General features: G+C 35.4%; 1 protein-coding gene and 1 non-coding gene across 2 annotated transcripts; both read left to right on the plus strand.

The window, feature by feature from the left end:
• The first annotated feature begins 2,543 nt into the window (after positions 1-2,543).
• On the plus strand, positions 2,544-2,646 carry LOC125472629. The gene has a single exon (XR_007254547.1). It is a non-coding gene; the product is annotated as a U6 spliceosomal RNA (small nuclear RNA).
• A 9,176-nt stretch (positions 2,647-11,822) lies between these two features.
• On the plus strand, positions 11,823-15,653 carry LOC103965621 (protein kinase STUNTED). The gene is given in 12 exon segments (XM_009378694.3): positions 11,823-11,999; positions 12,204-12,489; positions 12,630-12,703; positions 12,795-12,913; positions 13,001-13,116; positions 13,293-13,847; positions 13,933-14,028; positions 14,031-14,180; positions 14,271-14,434; positions 14,531-14,758; positions 14,850-14,999; positions 15,104-15,653. Coding segments are annotated over 11 exon segments (2,085 nt in total). The 5' UTR covers positions 11,823-11,999; positions 12,204-12,317; the 3' UTR covers positions 15,365-15,653.
• Positions 15,654-18,010: the final 2,357 nt, after the last annotated feature.

The following is an 18,010-nucleotide window of genomic DNA, read 5'->3' on the forward strand; positions in this document are numbered from 1 at the left end:
ATGCTCTTCGAACCTTATCTTGAATATTTGGAGGATAATCCTTCATTGGAATTCTCTTTCCAGGGTCTCTCTCAAGAATCAACTTTTAACTTATTTTGTTGCGGAGTGGAATATTTGCAATTGGATTGGAACTATTTGGAATTAGAGAGGAACTATCCAGAATAGGATTGGAACTATCCAAATTTGGAAATGAACTATTTGGAATAGGATTGTCCGAACTAATCGATGATGATTTTCGCTTGTAATATCGTTCCATAGTTCTAATTTCTACACATATCAATTAATAAAAAAAAGGTCTATTTCAATTGATGAAACTAAAAAATATGTATGAACTAACATTGTACCACAATCTTCGACCAAAAAAAAACACTTGTAACACAATCCAAGTAATATCATAAAATCTGAACGAATCAACAATAAATATGTATGAACTAACACTAAGATAGATGTGAAAAAATCCTAAGAAATTAACAACAAATTAAAAATAAATAAGGCTGAACTTAGTTTAAACCTCGTTACTGTTCTAGTTAGAGAATCGCAATTTTGGTTGTACTTTTTTTAATTAAGGATGTGTAGGCTGATTTTGTCTATCATGCAAACCTCTAAATTAGAGTTTTTGAATAGTTAGTTAGTGTTTGGTTGTTCGGCTTTTTATCAAATTAAGACCTACCCATATGGGCTTTCTAATAGCTTTCTGCCAATGCACGCAAATTAAGACCTACTCACATGAGCTTCTTGACAGCTTCTACCAATAGTTAGATCTCAGCCCTTAATCTCTTCTAATCAGATTGTAGGACGACATGTGTCCTTGGTAGGTGAAAACAAACCAAAGCTTTTGGGGTTGAGATCCCCAGCTAGGGTTTTCTTTTTTTTGGAGGGGTTTTCAGATTGTATTTTCTAGAAAGAAGTTAGAGAGAGAAAGGCATTAAGAACTTACTTTCCTCTTTGTTCTTCATTAATGAAACCCTAGCTGCAAAACCTTTTTTTATGCATTAAACACTCAATCATTGAAGAATAGGGTTGCATTGTCTTTGGTTTGCATTAAATATGTGGTCAAGTGTTTCTAGTTTCAAATCTTTAAAACTGACCCACTTTAGGATTTTTGTTTGTTTCTTCCTTCAACTGTTTGACTGGAAAAACTGACTAAACATTTGAACCTAGAACTACATATCATTGTCACATCATTATATGCATAGTTCGTGAGCTGGTCTCGGTGCCACAAGGTGAAAACCTTAGAAGGAGCTGCTTCTTCGTGAAGACCTAAGGAATCCATCTTTTGTGAGGTAAGGTTGCACAAAGGTAAAGCTGCTCCATAGATAGGGTTCTAGGAATTGGGCTTTACGTGGTCCTTTGGAAGAACCTTGATTATACTAGTGGATTGGACTCAGTGGAAAGTCCTCGATTTTTTAACCCAAAGGTGGGTTTCGAGCAAAAAACATCTTGTGTTCATAGTTACTTATATTGTGTCACATCTCACATAAATCTACATGCTACATAGATCACTTGAATATTTAATAAGTATGTTCTCACAATCATGCTCATTTAACATGCTAATAACTTGGAACAAACTGAGAGCTTGCTGACTAGGATAACTATTGGTAACTGAAATTGGTCATTTAATCTTTGATTTATTGACTAACATATCTATCTTAGTCGACTAGCAGGCTTGACTAGTCAGTCCAGCAGATTATTATTTTTATATAAAGGATATTCTGCCTGGTGCCAATTTCAAGATGATGCTGCTAATTTAAGTGCTCTATCATGTGAATGTCTCTCACGTGAGTATTTTAATTTTTTTTAATGACTTGGCTCAAAACGACGTTGTTTTGGCCAAGTCATTTAAAAAAAAAAATTGGCTTTCTTCTTCCTCCAACTGTTTTGCACAACATGTAGCAGCCATGACTGCTGTTATTCTCCACAACTGCCTAGACTTGGGTGGTCCTTAGAGGTCATCACAACCATTTATCTGAGCTTTCAGGTGGTCCCTTTATAGATCCGTCCCTGCACACCACCACATTCTCTATGTCTGCCATCCGTCCCTGCACACCATCACATTCTCTATGTCTGCCTTTTTTGGCAGTGTTGCTTGTGGAAATCCCACGGGTTTATTTGGTTTCTTTTACTTGGTGGTTGCGATCTATGAGATGCTATCTGACGGAGGATGAAGTTTATTTTCTTTCCATCTCTGAGGTGCTGTTTGGCTGGGCTCCTGGCAAATGTTGGCAGTGGTGGCTTGTGCTCATTGTGTTGCTACGACGCTTTTGGCGGCGGTGGGTGGAGGAAGTTGTTAGAGTTTGTTTTTGTGTATTTATGTGTTGGGCTCAAAACATAGTTTGGGCTCTTGGGTTTTGGGCCCTTGTTCATGTAATTAAGTTGTGTTTTAGTAATAAAGTAACCTCCTTTACAATTAAAAAAAAAAAACTAATTGTGTTGAAAATCAATCAGTAAATATTTGCAATTGAAAGAACAATACGGAACGTTTTGCAAAAAAAAAAAAAAAAAAGGGATTAATTGTCCCACATTGACAATAGCCAAAGAGACCAATCTCTTTATATACATCTGATTAAATTTGAACGATACAGAGAAGATTAGCATAATCCTTGTGCAAGGATGATACGCATAAATAGAGAAATGGTCCAATTTTTATGTTTTTATTTTTGTTTTTTACTTTTTGAATCTTGCCTCAACTTTAATTTTTCTGTTTCTTTTCTAATTGTCCTACTTAAACACAATTTTTTCTAGTTAACTCTCTAAAATGGAAACTTTTATTCAAATATTATCTCATCTAACTAAACAAACAACAAAACAACAAACAAAGCCTTATCCCACTAAGTGGGGTCTGCTATATTAATCCTAGAACACCATTGCGCTCAGTTTTGTGCTATTTTTTTTTTTGTTAAATCCAAATAGGCCAAGTCTTTTCTTAGAGTCTATTTCCAAGTCTTCATAGGTCTTCCCCTACCTCTTTGGCCTTGAGCTTCTGTCTCGTAGCTGTATTTTCTAATCGGAGCGTCTGTAGGTCTTCGTTTCACATGTCCAAACCACCTTAACCGGGATTCTCTTTCATCTTATCTTCAATTTCGGCTATTCCTAATTTACCTCGGATATCCTCATTCCTAATCTTGTCATTTCTCGTTCGCCAGACATCCAACAATGCATTCTTATCGTCTCTACACTCATTTTGTGTATGTGTTGATGCATCATTACCCAACATTCCGTGCTATAAAATATTGATGGCCTTATTGTCGTTCTATGAAACTTTCCCTTAAGCTTTAGTGGCATACGACAATCGCACAACACACCCAATGCATCACTTCATCCATCCAGCTTATATTCTATGATTGAGGTCTCCATCCAATTTTCTGTTCTTTTGCAAGATAGATCCAAGATAGCAAAAGCATTCGCTCTTTGGTACTTCTTGATCTCTAATTTTCACCCCTAACTCATTTGCACCTTTGTTCTCACTGAACTTGCACTCCATATACTTTGTCTTTGAGTTACGTAGGCGAAGTCCTTTAGATTCCAATATTTCCTGCCAAAGGTTAAGCTTCACATTTATTCCCTCTTGAGTTTCATCTATCAAAATTATATCGTCTGCAAAAAGTATACACCAAGGAATATCATCTTGGATATGTCCCGTTAACTTATCCATTACCAATGCGAAAAGGTAAGGACTTAAAGATAAACCTTGATGTAACCCCACGGTTATGGGAAAGCATTCGGTTTGTCCTTCATGAGTTCTTACAACAGTCTTTACTCCATCATACATATCCTTTATAGCTTGGATATATGCTACTCGTACTCATTTCTTCTCTGAAATCCTTCAAAGAATATCTCTTGGGACCTTATCATACGCTTTTTCCAAATCTATAAAGACCATGTGCAGATCCTTTTTCAAATCTTTATATCTTTATATCGATCTTCGTAAGAGATAGATTGCCTCCATAGTTGAGTACCTTGGCATGAACCTGAATTGATTGTCTGAGATTCATGTCTATTGCCTTAGTCTATGCTTAATTACCCTTCTAGAGCTTCATTGTATGACTTATTAACTTAATGCCCTTAAAGTTCGTGCAATTTTGTGTGTCGCCCTTATTCTCGTAGATAAACACCAAAGTGTTTTTTGACCACTTATTTGGCCTCTTCTTCGTTTTCAAAATCTTATTGAAAAGGTTTGTGAGTCGTGATATACCCGTCTCTCCAAGACATTCCACACTTTGATTGGTATATCATCTAGGACCACTGCTTTTCTATGCTTCATCTTTTTCAAAGCTACAATTACTTCTTCCTTCTTGGTACGGCGGTAGAATAAGAAATTTCTACAATCTTCAGAGTTACTCAACTCCCCCAAAGAACTACTCCTTTCATGTCCTTCATTGAAAAGATTATGAAAATACCCTTTCCACCTATCTTTAATTGTGTTCTTTGTAGCTAAGACATTTTCATTCTCATCCTTGATGCACCTTACTTGGTTCAAGTCTCTTGTCTTCCTTTCCCTAGCTCTAGCTAGGTTATAGATATCCAACTCTCTTTCTTTGGTATTTAATAGCTTATACATATCATCAAAACCCGCTAGCTTTGTTTCTCTCATGGCTTTCTTCGCCTCCTTCTTCTCTCTTTTATACATTTCACCATTTTCGTCGGTTCTATCTTTGTATAAGGCTTTACAACATTCCTTCTTAGCCTTAACGTATAAGGCTTTACAACATTCCTTCTTAGCCTTAACTTTTGCTTTACATCCTTCTTCCACCACCAAGATTCCTCTTGATATGAAGCGAAACCCTTGGACTCTCCTAATATCCCTTTTGCCACTTTTTGGATACAACTAGCCATGGAATCCACATTTGGCTAGCGTCCTTCTATGTATCCCATCCACATTACTTTCTTTTTGAAAAAAGACTTATTTTTCTCCTTTTAGATTCCACCATCTAGCCCTTGGAATTCAAGGTCTTGTTCTTTCTTTTATCACTTTTGATATGTATATCCATCACCAACAAGGGATGTTGGTTAGTGAAGCTCTCTCCCGGTATAACTTTGCAATCCTTACAAATTAGACTATCTCCTTCCTCATTAAAAGGAAATCTATTTGTGTTTTTGATGACCCGGTCTTGTAGGTAATCACATGTGTAATACCCTGATTATTTTTTAAATATGTGATTTAGTTATGAAATTCAAATTAATTGATGATTATGAAATCCAAGTGAAGGGAAATGTGAAATCCTGTTCTTGGATTTTATTATTAAATTAAGTATTTTGTGTTGTATTCAAAGTTACAATGTATTTATATTTACGGCGTTTAATTTTATTTTTTTTCGATAAGTTAAAAATATGAGAATGCCCCTAGTTGGCTAAATAGAATTATACGAGGATGTATTTTATCCTTATATGTTTTTCCATATTTCTTGGTATATTCAGATAGAGCTCGATCCCATGAGCATGTAGGCGAAAACTATTCTTCAAATGGAGTTATAACGAAGGAGATATAAATGAACAAAGACAAGGGCATTTTGGTCATTTTGACCCTTCAATTCTAGAAGGCTTTAGCTTTGTTGGAGCAAGGATGAGGGTGATGAAGCCATGTGTGTGGCTGTGATGGGAGGAAAGGATGAAAAATGAGGGAGATGAGGGGTTAGGGCTGCCCAATTAGGAGAGAAAGAAATGAGAGAATGGAGAGATGAGAGAAGTATCGGATCCTCCTTAACCTGAGTGACCTAACCCGGCTCCCTTCGCATTTGTCCAACGTCTTTCATTGATTTTTCTGATGAATTTTGTCAAATCACCACCTGGAACCAACTCTGCGACCCTCCCTTTTCCATTTCCAACCAAACCCAACAAGGTTTGGCTTCCATTTCGTGAAGAACGGAGTCAGTGGCTTCGAGGGTTCCATGGCGGTGATCCGTCATTTCTAAAGGTGTTGCCTTCGTCCACCACCACCTTTAGCCTCCTCTTGAGGCCAGGAACAAAGCCCAAACAAGTTTGGGGGTGGTGGAGCAGCGGATTCGACGAATCAAAGAACACTCACTTTAGGGTTTCTGACGGATCAAGGGAAAATTCAAGTATTTCAGGACTGAATTGGACTTCGGCCCAGGTATGAAACTTCTTCTCTGTGATGTGTTCTACAATTCTGTGAAATTTGGTAATTTTTGGAGTTAGTCAGAAAATTGGGTTTTAGTTCGCCGGAAACTGCCGTTTGCGGTGGCACGTGGCTAGTGTACCAACCTTGCCTTTTTAAGTTAAATTTGATATTTTGAATTCATATTTGATATTCTTTTGATGTTATTCGTTTGTTTGAATCTAGTATTGAACATATCCGCCACTTGAATATTATTAGTAAACGGTTTATATATGACGATGAACTACGAATGGCTTGATGCCGTTTGAGGGTACGTGGGTAGTCTAACAAGAAGGTTAGATGTAGCCATAAAGTAACCGAAATAAATTTATTGTGGTTAATAGAGTAAAGATTAACCATGACTTTATTTTGGCCTACCACTGTGTTTAGCTTCCAAATTTTTGGGGCGTTACAACATGCTCTTCTCTCTTCTTAAAGAAACTGTTGGAGCTAAAAAGAGATCGTATGCCATTGAAAGATCCAATATGCCTTCCCCCTCCTCATTTCTCTTCTCTCATCTAACTAAATGAAGCTTTTAATCTTCTTTTTTTTTTTTCCTGTTTTGCTTCGTAATTTTAATGGTTATACGCAAATTTTCAAGTCAATATTCTCTAAAATGGTCTCTTTTTCTTTCGAATCTCGTCTCGTCTAACTAAACAAACTTAATCTCTCTTTTTTACAATTTAAATTTCATACTTAAAAACACATTTTCAAGTTCAGTTCATTTTTTTATAAAATGGTCCTTATTTTTTCAAATCTTGTCTTGTCTAACTAAACAAATTTAATCTCTTCAACAAATTAGTTATGAACAAACTTTTGTGATAAATATAAGCTCATATGTTGAATATGCTTGTTTATTCCTCCTTACAATAATACAAGGGAATAAGGATATGGGGAGTTTGAATTCCGAGCGTATGATTTAATACTCATAACTATTTGAGTCTTTTGCATATGCAAAATAAAGTTAATGAAAATATCAAATGCACACAATCTTACATGTTCGTTTAACACATTATTTTAAAATGAAATGTTGAAATCTTCAACATTTCATTTTCCTCTATATTTTTCTCGTTTGTTATATATATATAACACATTATTGACACAACTCATATGTCTTCTCTCCGGATCCTCACATCGTGTCCATTCATTGTAAATCGTGCGGTCATAAATCATTTTAAATTTTTCTATTTAAAATTGAACACAAACAGTACTTGACAAAAACTGACTGCACAATGTACAATGAACAGACACGAGGGGATCCTCATTGCTATATTGCAAACCTGCTTCTTATTATTATTATTATTATTATTATTTTTTGAACAAATGATATTTCTACACTAAGGGGGTGGGGAAAGTGGGCTATGCCTCATAATAGGCTAACAATAATATGGTTCAAATTCGTATTTGAAGATAATCGAACCTAAGACCTCTCACTTACAAGCGAAAATGAATACCACTAGACCGTAGTACTAAGTGGCTACCGGCTTATTAATTATGAATTAACATATTTGACAATATCATATGAAGAGAGATTGCATGCTTCCGAGACCATAATTGAGTGCTTATAACCGCTTGAGCTTACAAGCCCCTTTCATATGATAGACTAATAAAGTGTGTTGGCGAGAAAAACTTAACTCGTGATGTGTCAAATGAAAATGGCTATTGGAAGATTTGGGCTTAAGCCCTAATTTCATCCAAAGGAAGGCCCATTGGAAGAAATAGCCACCACAATATGGTGGACACACAGTCAATTGTTTATGTATATAGAGAAGTAATAAACTCATAAACACACTTTTTTTAGCCTCTTATGCAATTATGTTTAATTTTGACTATTAATTTCGTTTGATTTATTTAATGTAATGGTTAGAAATAAAAAAAAGGTATATGAGAAACTAAAAGATGTGTTTGAAAATCACTTCCCATTCGTAAATACATGCATGCACTAATTTTTTCTTAGTGTATTAGTTTATGAATTTGGCTACAATACTTACATACAGTTAATACAATCATTATCTTGATCGTCAAATGATGATTATATTTAGTACTTATATTTACATGAATCATATATAACCTTTAGCTAAAAATTGTACTAAATAAATGTAAGTATTGTACTTAATTTTATTAATTCATATCTTTTTTCTGTCATAACTTCCATTCAGTTAGGAATCAAAGTCGTCATTGAGACCTTCTTCTACACATTACTTCTCACTTACCAATCGAATCTCAGAGGGGTCAGAGACTTAGGGGCCAGAAGTAGGTTTAATGTTCCAGTATTTTAATATATAAATAAAATAATGCTACAAGCAACGCAAAATATTTATTAAGTGCTGCCTTACTCAGTTCGTTTCAGATTCAAATTCTTTTTCTTTCATTAGTGTAGATTCAAATAATAATGTCATTTGTATTAAAAAAAATATATTGTATAGATTAAGCGTGCATTAATCGTTAAATGCGTGCATGCCTTTCTATTACTTTCGATGACATTCAAACTAACTAAAAACAATTCAAAATCAAAATCAAATGATGTCATTGATGCCAAATACTTTGAGAGATTTTTTTTAACAAACGATAGTCTCTCTATTAAAGGAGTGAGGAAGTGGACTAAACCTCGTAATAGTTAGTAATAATGTAGTTCAAATTTGCCTTTAGCGAGAATCGAACTTAAACCTTCTCACTTACAAGTGAAGAACAGTACCACTAGATCGTAGTACTAAGTGGCTACTTTAGAAAGATATTGATTATGCATGTGCGTACGTGATTACTATTTATGTCGTTGATTTATTTCGTTTGTATATATGTATAAATAGTTGACATTATTATGGAAAACAAAGTTTAGTAGGGCATGTCATGAGACTCTTGACCTACCATATATTCTCCTAACAAATAATGTGTATGCATGGATCCAAAAAATGGTGACAGAGCAGCATGGTCCATTGGAACAGCACTTAGCTCCCTTTGCTAGACCCTATAAAACGTCGGTGGAATAAGCTGGAAAGTGGAAACCCTACTTTAGTTTAATTTATTAATTAGGAGCTGCTTAATTGTTGCTAATGCCAGATTGGTTTACTTTTTTGTATTATATGAAAAGATTTGCTTAAATGGAAGCTTTAGGTTTTGGAAGACTAGCTCCTAACGCCAAAATGTCGGTTGGAATAACTTTTGATTTAGTGATGGATCAAGATTTTTTTCTTGTTTTGACCAAGTGACGGGTCAAGATTAAAAGTTCAACATGAGGATGAGGTACAACATGAGAAAAACATAAAAAAAAAGAAAGGGAAATAACATTATCATTTCTAACAAATCATAAGTTACAACTTTTTACTTACATAAAAATTAGATAATTTACGTAATGGAACACATGGCACATTTTAATAGACGATTCATGAATCAAGATATACTCCCGTGTCATGTGGCAGTGCTCTTCCTACTTGAGTTTTTCTTGTCACAATGAGGTTGGAAAGCTTAGGTTAAACTCGAATTTCGATTATATGTGTAAGGATATATGCTCTATAATTGAAGCTAAGTAGGAAAATGATTTTCTCGATTTGAATTTCATTTCATTGATGGTTGTGTCGTGTTATCATCTTAATTTCATCCACAAAAGTTTTCCGTGTTGGCAAGCAAAAAAGTCGTAGGAGAGTTTCATATATTAAGGAAACACATCAACATTTGAACCACGTAAATGTTTTTTTTTTTTTTAGTTACCGAAAAAACACAATTAACATTTGAAAAGAGAAATACTTAAAAGACTAAAACACCAACTAACTAGCAGAATTAGTTGGTATAAGAGTGTGATTGATATATATATGATTTGACTAATGAAAGTTTTAAGCTGACCGATCGCATAATGTCATCAAGCTAAGGCGGTAAAACGGTTGTCTTTTAATGCTATTACATGTTTTAAAAAGAAAATAGTTTTCACACATTTTTTTTTTCTTCTTCTTAGAGCTTGTTTGGATGTACTTTTAAAATGTCTAAAAGCGCTTTTAATGAAAATATTTTTAAAACCAATTCTCGGTAGAAATGCATGTAAATCATGAAAAAGCACTTAAAGTGCTTTCTGGAGAAATCACATAACTAGTGTTTCTTGCAAAAAACACTTCAAGTGCTTTTGGAATCCAAAAAGATTTTTTCTAAAAACGTTTTCAATTATTTTAAAAACACATCCAAACAAGCTCTTATACACCTGTAATTATTTATGGCCATTGTGTGTGGCTTCTTAATTAATTTATACAGTGAATATGGATATATATAAAAAGAGACGTGAGGTGCTAAAATAAGTGTGAAAATCAACTCCCTTCCTTAAAAGTTGAAACTAATCATATAAAGTCAAGGCATTATAACTGACATTTGACAATGATTTTCATTTGTAAAAATAGAAAATATGGTTCCTACCTAGAGGCAGATCCAGGATTTGAACTTTGGGAAATCACAGTGTTAAATACAAGTTTTTTTAGATAGGAACAGAGCGCGAAGTGTTGAAAAGAAAGTAGTTTATTCACTTGATGGGCTCGTTATGCACATGTCAACAGATATTGCATATGCCAAAGCAATCTGATGAGTGATATAGAGAGAACTTGTTGAGTACTGTCAACGCAACACATTGAGATATGCTTAGCATGCATTACATTAAACATTTAGTAGGTACAAAAGGAACACATACTAGATCTTCGGAGGGTCCTCAAAGACATTCACATGTATATTTTCCAGACTTGGATGATCCTTGGACCACCTTAGTCCCTACTTCCATCCGCCCTTGGTTCCTACGGTGGCTTTTGACTAAAATGTGCAAAACATAACAAAGCAAAACAGAATTTTCTCATCACATAATCTATGATTTTCATCTTCTTATTTTTGGTGAAATTTGTCATCTCTCAACTTAAAACATACATGTACATAACGATATTGACTATAGCAGATGAGCACCTCCTCATTCACTTAACTTCAAAATTTTCTTCTTCAAATCCGATTGGTATTATTCTTTAACGAATGTCATGCCATTGGCCACACTCCACCAACCAAGCCACTTTCAATTAACTAGTTATGGAACTCATTTTTTAAAGGCTTAATCTAAAAAATAGACCACTAGTTTATGAAAACTCAAACACCCCATCTACATTTTATTCATATTCATTACCAAGCTACATTAGGGTTAGAACTGATCCCCAATTATAAAATCTTCAAATAAATATGCCAATTTTTTGTCCAAAAGTTTGATGCGACAATTTTATCCTTCGTGACTCCATTTTTATTTATTTTTTTGCTTAAGCGCTACTACGGAGTGGCTCAGTAATTGAAGGTGAATTTCAGGCTTATATTTCATATTGCATGTCTTGAGTTCAATTTTTGACGTTAATGATTCGCACGATGATGGAGAAGCTGAAAGGCTTCTATAAATCTTCCTAACTTCTGAAATAATAGAATATCGTGTCAAAGCCACCAGTTAGTTCTCTTTTTAAAAAATTGAATATAAATAAATGGTACGGCCGCAGCCGTCTACAGCCCTCTTCTCCTCCTGTTTTTCGTTAATCCGCAAAAAGCTGGTCCAAGTCCGTCTGCTCTCTTTTGTCGCATTTCTGGGATTTCCCACGAAAACTGCCGATTTCTACTCTCACATTTCCCAGAACCCACAGTTTTTCTGAATTTCATTTTTTTTTTTTTTTTATTTCCTTTTTAAGTTCTAAAAAAACCCATTTGTTTTATGGAAGTTTTTTTTATTTTTATTTTTTTTTTTTAATATTAGCACTCGTTTGTGTTAATATTTAATTTATTTGAATTTCTGGGTGTTGAATTTAGTTACAGTAGGTAAGGCTGCTGATGCTTACTTGGCAGCATTGGCTTTTAAACAACATGTTTGGATTGAGCAAGGAGTCGGTACAAGATTTAGGTACATGTTTCTTTTTTTCTTGGTTCTTTTTATGTTTTTGTCGGTTGACGTTTATCTTCTTCTTGATTCTGCTTTATCTCTCCTTTTTTTATACGTCATACAATGCTTTTTCTCAAGTTTTCAAATTCTTGGAATTTTATGAATCTGCAATCTTTTGATGGGAAATTTGGGTTTTTCTAATTTTATGTAGCGTTTTTGTTGCAGAGGTTGAAATGTTAAATTCAAGAAGTGCGAAGGTTGCAAAACAGAAAAGATTTGTAGAAATGGTGAGATTGTGAGAGAGAGAGAGAGAGAGAGAGAGGCATAAACATAAAGAGAATGATACTTGAGGAGGTATTGAGAGGTTTGAGAAAGAAGAAGAATAAGAAGAATGTTGTGTTGGTTGGGATTCCAATTGATAGCCAGAGCACAGAGCTGCTCGGATGGGCTCTCGTTAAAGTTGCCGAGCCCGGAGAATGCGTGATTGCAGTTCAAGTCTGTCGAAGTTCTGGTAAATGTCTGCAGATTTAGTTTAATTTTCATCTATTTTTCAATAATGTTATGTTTAATTTGGTTGATATTAGCTATTCAGATCAAGCCTGACAGCATAACATGCGAGACTGTTGGTGACATTACGTTTATTATGTACAGATTATGTCTCGAAAACCAAGAAGATGTTGGATGGCTACGTAGAGGCTTATGAGGGGCTACGTGACATGAAAAAGGTTTATACTTCTTAATCTTCACTACTCTAGCACTGGTTCAATTGTTCCAAAACTTGAGACTGGTCATGGATTTTTATGCTTTAAATTTCAGGTAGAGCTCATCGGTCAGGTCTTGACAGGAAGGTCAATCCGAAAAGCTCTAGTTAGAGAGGCGAAAAACCATTCTACAGTGGCCATAGTTGTGAGCACAAGTAAGCCAAAAACTCTAGGGTAAGGGACAAAGATTGATCTCAGAAAGAAACTTGCATTAGTTTTCAAGATTTTTGTCGCATTACTCTAAGAAGAGTTCTTTTGCAGCGGTTGGGATTCTACGGCGAAATTCTGTGCTAAGAAATTGCCACCGACCACTGATGTTGTGGCCATCCACAATGGGAAAGTTGTGTTCCGACGGTGTACTAGCAATCAACTACCAGGTTGGTGTTTTGAGTCAAAATACTAAATTCTGCAGACTTAGGCGTAGCCAAGTTGGTTAGAACTGCCTGCTCCACCCTCTGCACTCAAATTCGAATCCCCTCCCTACAGTTTACATTTTTATTAGAATATCACTTGAATCAGAAAGTAAAAATGAATACTACATTCTGTTTTTCAGCTTTTGTAGGTCTCACCGAAGATCCAAGACCAAGTCTTTGCTTTGAGAGTCTCACTCCCAAAGGATACTCATCTGAATTTAGTGACTTCGAGGCGCATAGAGAAACCCCGAAATCACCTTTTGATATGGCAAAGAGCTCCTTAGATGGTTCGAAGCACGGCAGTGAAGACACAAAGAATGAACAAAAGAGAGTGCCTTGGAGATCAGTTTCACTTGGTGCAGCAGGACATGTGGATAAGAACCTTGGTTGGCCCCTACTTCAAAGAGTGAATTCTGCAGATCCTCAATTATCCACCACAAGGGACATGTCTGTGGTGCAATGGGTGATGAGCTTGCCAGACCGCTCTCCACGGCAGTCTCCTCAGTGTACAACTATCAAAGAAAATCCATTTGAACGAAGTATTGGTGACATTGTTCATGAGAGTATGGAGGGTAGTTTTCCTGCTTTTGATAAACTTCCTGAAGGGTTCAAGCGTCTGCTCGAAACAAACTCATCTGGTTGCAGATGGTTCAATCATGAGCTTCTGAAGGCTTCAACTTCTCAATTTGCCTCAGGTTTGAAATAATTTTTCCTTCCCTTCTCTTTATTTGAATTCTTTTAAATACTTCTCTATCGATTAAGTTCTTTGTATTTTAACAGAAAATCTTATCGGAAAAGGAGGATGCAACCTAGTGTACAAGGGAACTCTTCCAGATGGCAAGCCAGTGGCAGTAAAGCTTATGAAGTCATCAAAAGAAGCATGGAAGGATTTGTTCATGAAGCCGATATTATATCTTCCTTGAAGCACAAACACATTTTGCCTATGCTCGGGTTTTGTATCAAAGACAATGTTCTCATTTCTGTTTATGATTTCTTACCTAAAGGAAGCTTAGAGGGAAACTTACATGGTAAATGTTCAAGTACTTTTATCCTATGTTTTACGTTCTTGGTAATAAGTTTCAGAACCCATGTTGATTTCAAGATGATAATTGATGCAGGCAAGAACAAAGATAAATCTGTATTGTCATGGGAGGTGAGATTTAATGCTGCTATTGGGATTGCTGAAGCCCTCAATTATCTACATGGAAAATGTCCTCAACCAGTTATTCATAGAGATGTCAAGTCCTCCAACATTCTTCTCACCAAAGATCTTGAACCACAGGTACCGCTTAATCGAAGTAATATAAATGGTGTTTAAAATATGACCACAACCGTAAGTGTCTCTGAAACTGACTAAATGCTTGCATCTACATGACAGTTATCGGATTTTGGCCTTGCAATATGGGGACCAACAGCTAGATCTTTTAAGACTGAATGCGATGTGGTAGGAACATTTGGTTATCTTGCTCCTGAATATTTCATGTATGGAAAAATCAGTGACAAGATTGATGTTTATGCATTTGGAGTGGTCCTTCTTGAATTATTATCAGGACGAAAACCAATTGGCTCTGAGACTCCCAAAGAACAAGAAAGCTTGGTCATGTGGGTAAGAGATTCACCTTTATAATTTGATTTTTCATTCTTCATTTTCACCTAATTGATCTGTTTCGGATAAGTGACATTGAATTCCATCTCAGGCAAAGCCGAAAATAGAGAGTGGGGATGTCAAAGACTTACTGGATCCGAATTTGGATGCAAAGTTCAATGAGGTTCAGGTGCTAAGAATGGTTCGGGCAGCAAAACTTTGCATCACACGCTCAGCTCGCCTTCGTCCAAAAATGAGTGAGGTGTAAAAATTTCTTGTGCTTACTAACTTGTAGGAAATAAGTTTCTGTTTAGTTTTAATGTGGAAAGGATTCCAAGTTTCATCATGTTTTTTCTTTCCCCTCAGATACTAAAGCTTCTAAAAGGGGAATCGGATGTCGAAAATCAAGTGAACTCTCAATTTTTGGACATAGAGGAGTCAAAAAACCAGGATGATAATGACGATGAAGTTTATCCAAACTCGAGCACAGAGTTGCATTTAGGTCTTGCACTGCTCGATGTGGATGATGATACAACAACATCGTCAAGTAGTGTGGAGCGAAGCAACAACCTTTCATGGGAAGAATATTTGAAGGGAAGATGGAGCAGATCATCAAGCTTTGATTAGCATCTTTTTCTACTCTCTTATTTTGTAAGTTTGCCACATACTTGTGTAGCAAGGAAATTAGCATCTATACACAATATAGGAAACCCAAAAAAAAAAGTGTGCACCCAATGGTTGGGGTGGATTGTAAATAAACTTGTACAATTAAATCGTTGAAGTGATAGTGTGAAGGGATGAAAATTTGTAGCTTGTTTAAATTAGCTTGTCAAAAACTCAATTTTCAACATGATCACAGAATATGAGGCTGACATTTTGTAGCTTTGTGGTATAATGAAATTTGTTGTTCAAAGCAGTCAACCGATGAGGCTTAGATGCAAAAGTTATATGTAGACCTTTGGTTACTACTAGTTTTATATTTATGTGATGCTCGTGCGGTTTATGTTTTCCCGCACACACCAATGCATAAAAATTAAGTATAAATGATGTGGAACAGCAGATGACTGAAAGGATCGAAGAACAGTTGAAAAAGTGTAAAATTGGCATCAAAAGCCAAGCATTGCGAATTTAGGTCATGACCGGCCTTTTGAATTGAACAGTGTCACAAACAAGATGCAAAGCTTTGCCCTTGCATATGAGCAATTTGGATTTTGGTGAAATTTTTTGTTTTACTAGCCCAAAACGACATTTTAAGTTTTGAGGATATTTTGTTACTTTCACATTTTTCTTTTCTATTAGAATTCCTAGCGAACAGTATCTTATTATATTTCAATCAATAAATTTGAGGTTTTCTCAAATACCTGATGAAATCTAAATTGCTTGTGGATTCTAATTTATGGTAATTCTTAGGTATTCGTATTTAACTTATCTATGTTGTGTTAATATTGATGAATTTGTTCTTAAGAGGTTCACATAATGTAGAAGAATAGAAAGAGAGAAGAGAGAGAAAGTGAAACTGTATATTGATTTCTTGATGATCAAGCTATCATTACAATGGTTGTTATATATTTCTCCCTTACTTAGCTGATATTTAGCTAAACAACTATCTCTCCTCCTTATCTCAACTAACTTGTAACAACCTATAACAGCTCACTCATCAATCTACTGACAAGTGTCATTTAGTTTGACCTTTGATCTTCTCTTCACTTGGATCCTTACATCCCCCTCAATCATATGCTCAAGTGAACTGAGCATAATATTGCCATAGTGTTGTTGAAACAAGGGTGCTGCCAAGCCTTTTGTAAGTATATCTGCAAATTGCTCAGCAGAAGAAACATGTTGTATATGAAGATCTCCTTGAGTGACCATTTCTCTCACAAAGTGATAGTCTATCTAATTGTGTTTTGACTTGGCATGAAACACTGGATTTGTTGAAAGAGCTATAGCTGGGATATTATCACAATATAGGACTGGAGGTAGATGAATATCAACATGTAAATCACAAAATAACTGCCTAATCCAAGTTAGTTCTGCAGCTGTGATTGCTAAAGCCCTGTACACAGCTTCTGTGGAAGACCTTGAAACTGTGTGATGCTTATTTGATGCCCAAGAAATTCGATTTAAACCAAGATAGATAACAAAGCATAAAGTGGATCGTCTGTCATTTGGGTCACCAGCCTAATTTGCATCACTGTAGGATCGAAGATGTATTGGTCATAGTCTAAATTGAATACCAAGATTTGAAGTGCCTTTGAGATATCTAATGATCCTTTTAACTGCAATAACATGTGATTCCAGAGAATTGTGCATGCATTGATATGCTTGATTCACTGAGAATGATATATTTGGTCTTGTAAATGTGAGATATTGAATAGCTCCAACAATCATTCTGTATTGATCAAGACTATGATATGGCTTTCCATCATTCCTAAACCCTAAACCCTAAAGGCTTATAATCTTGTAAATCAACAATTTCAACCAATTCATTGATGTACTTTGTTTGTGACACAAATAACCCTTTTTGTGTGTAACTAATCTGCAACCCCAAGAAATAATGTAGTTTCCCCTGATCTTTCAAATCAAATTCAGCTCTGAGATCTGTAATTACATTTGAAATTAACTCAGAACTGCTACCAGTAAGTATCACATCATCAACATATAGTAGCACAATCACAATGCCTTTAGATGAATGCTGAACAAACAGATAAGGATCAACTTGTGAAGCTTTGAACACCAAACTTGGTAAAAAAAACTTGTGAACCTGTCATTCCAGGCTCTAGGAACCTTTTTAAGGCCATATAAAAACTTGTGTAACTTGCAAACAGTTAGAAGGATGTGTTGAACTTTGAAATCCTAAGGGTTGTTCCATATACATCTCTCTTGAAGAACTTCATGCAAAAATGCATTTTTCACATCCATTTATCTAAGAGTTCAGTTGAACTATGCAGCTAATGCAAGAATTAACCTGATAGTTGTAGGCTTTACCACAGGGCTAAAAGTCTCTCCATAATCAATTCATTCTTCCTGACTATACCCATTTGTCATCAATCTTACTTTGTACCTTGCAACAGATCCATTTGCATCTTTCTTAATCTTGTATACCCATTTACAACCAACTAGGTTCTTGTTAGGTGATAATGAAACCAAAGACCAAGTCTTCTGTGTATGTAAGACATTAATTTCTTCTATCATGGCATCTTGCCACTCTGAAATTTTTGAAGTTACTTTGAAGGTTTTTGGTTCTGTGACAGATGACTGAGAATAGCTCATAGA

Source organism: the organism of the source record quoted next, unplaced genomic scaffold (genome assembly GCF_019419815.1).
Source record: "Pyrus x bretschneideri cultivar Hongxiangsu unplaced genomic scaffold, Pyrus_bretschneideri_v1 Contig7, whole genome shotgun sequence".
In the NCBI taxonomy this organism is placed as follows: Eukaryota; Viridiplantae; Streptophyta; class Magnoliopsida; order Rosales; family Rosaceae; genus Pyrus; species Pyrus x bretschneideri.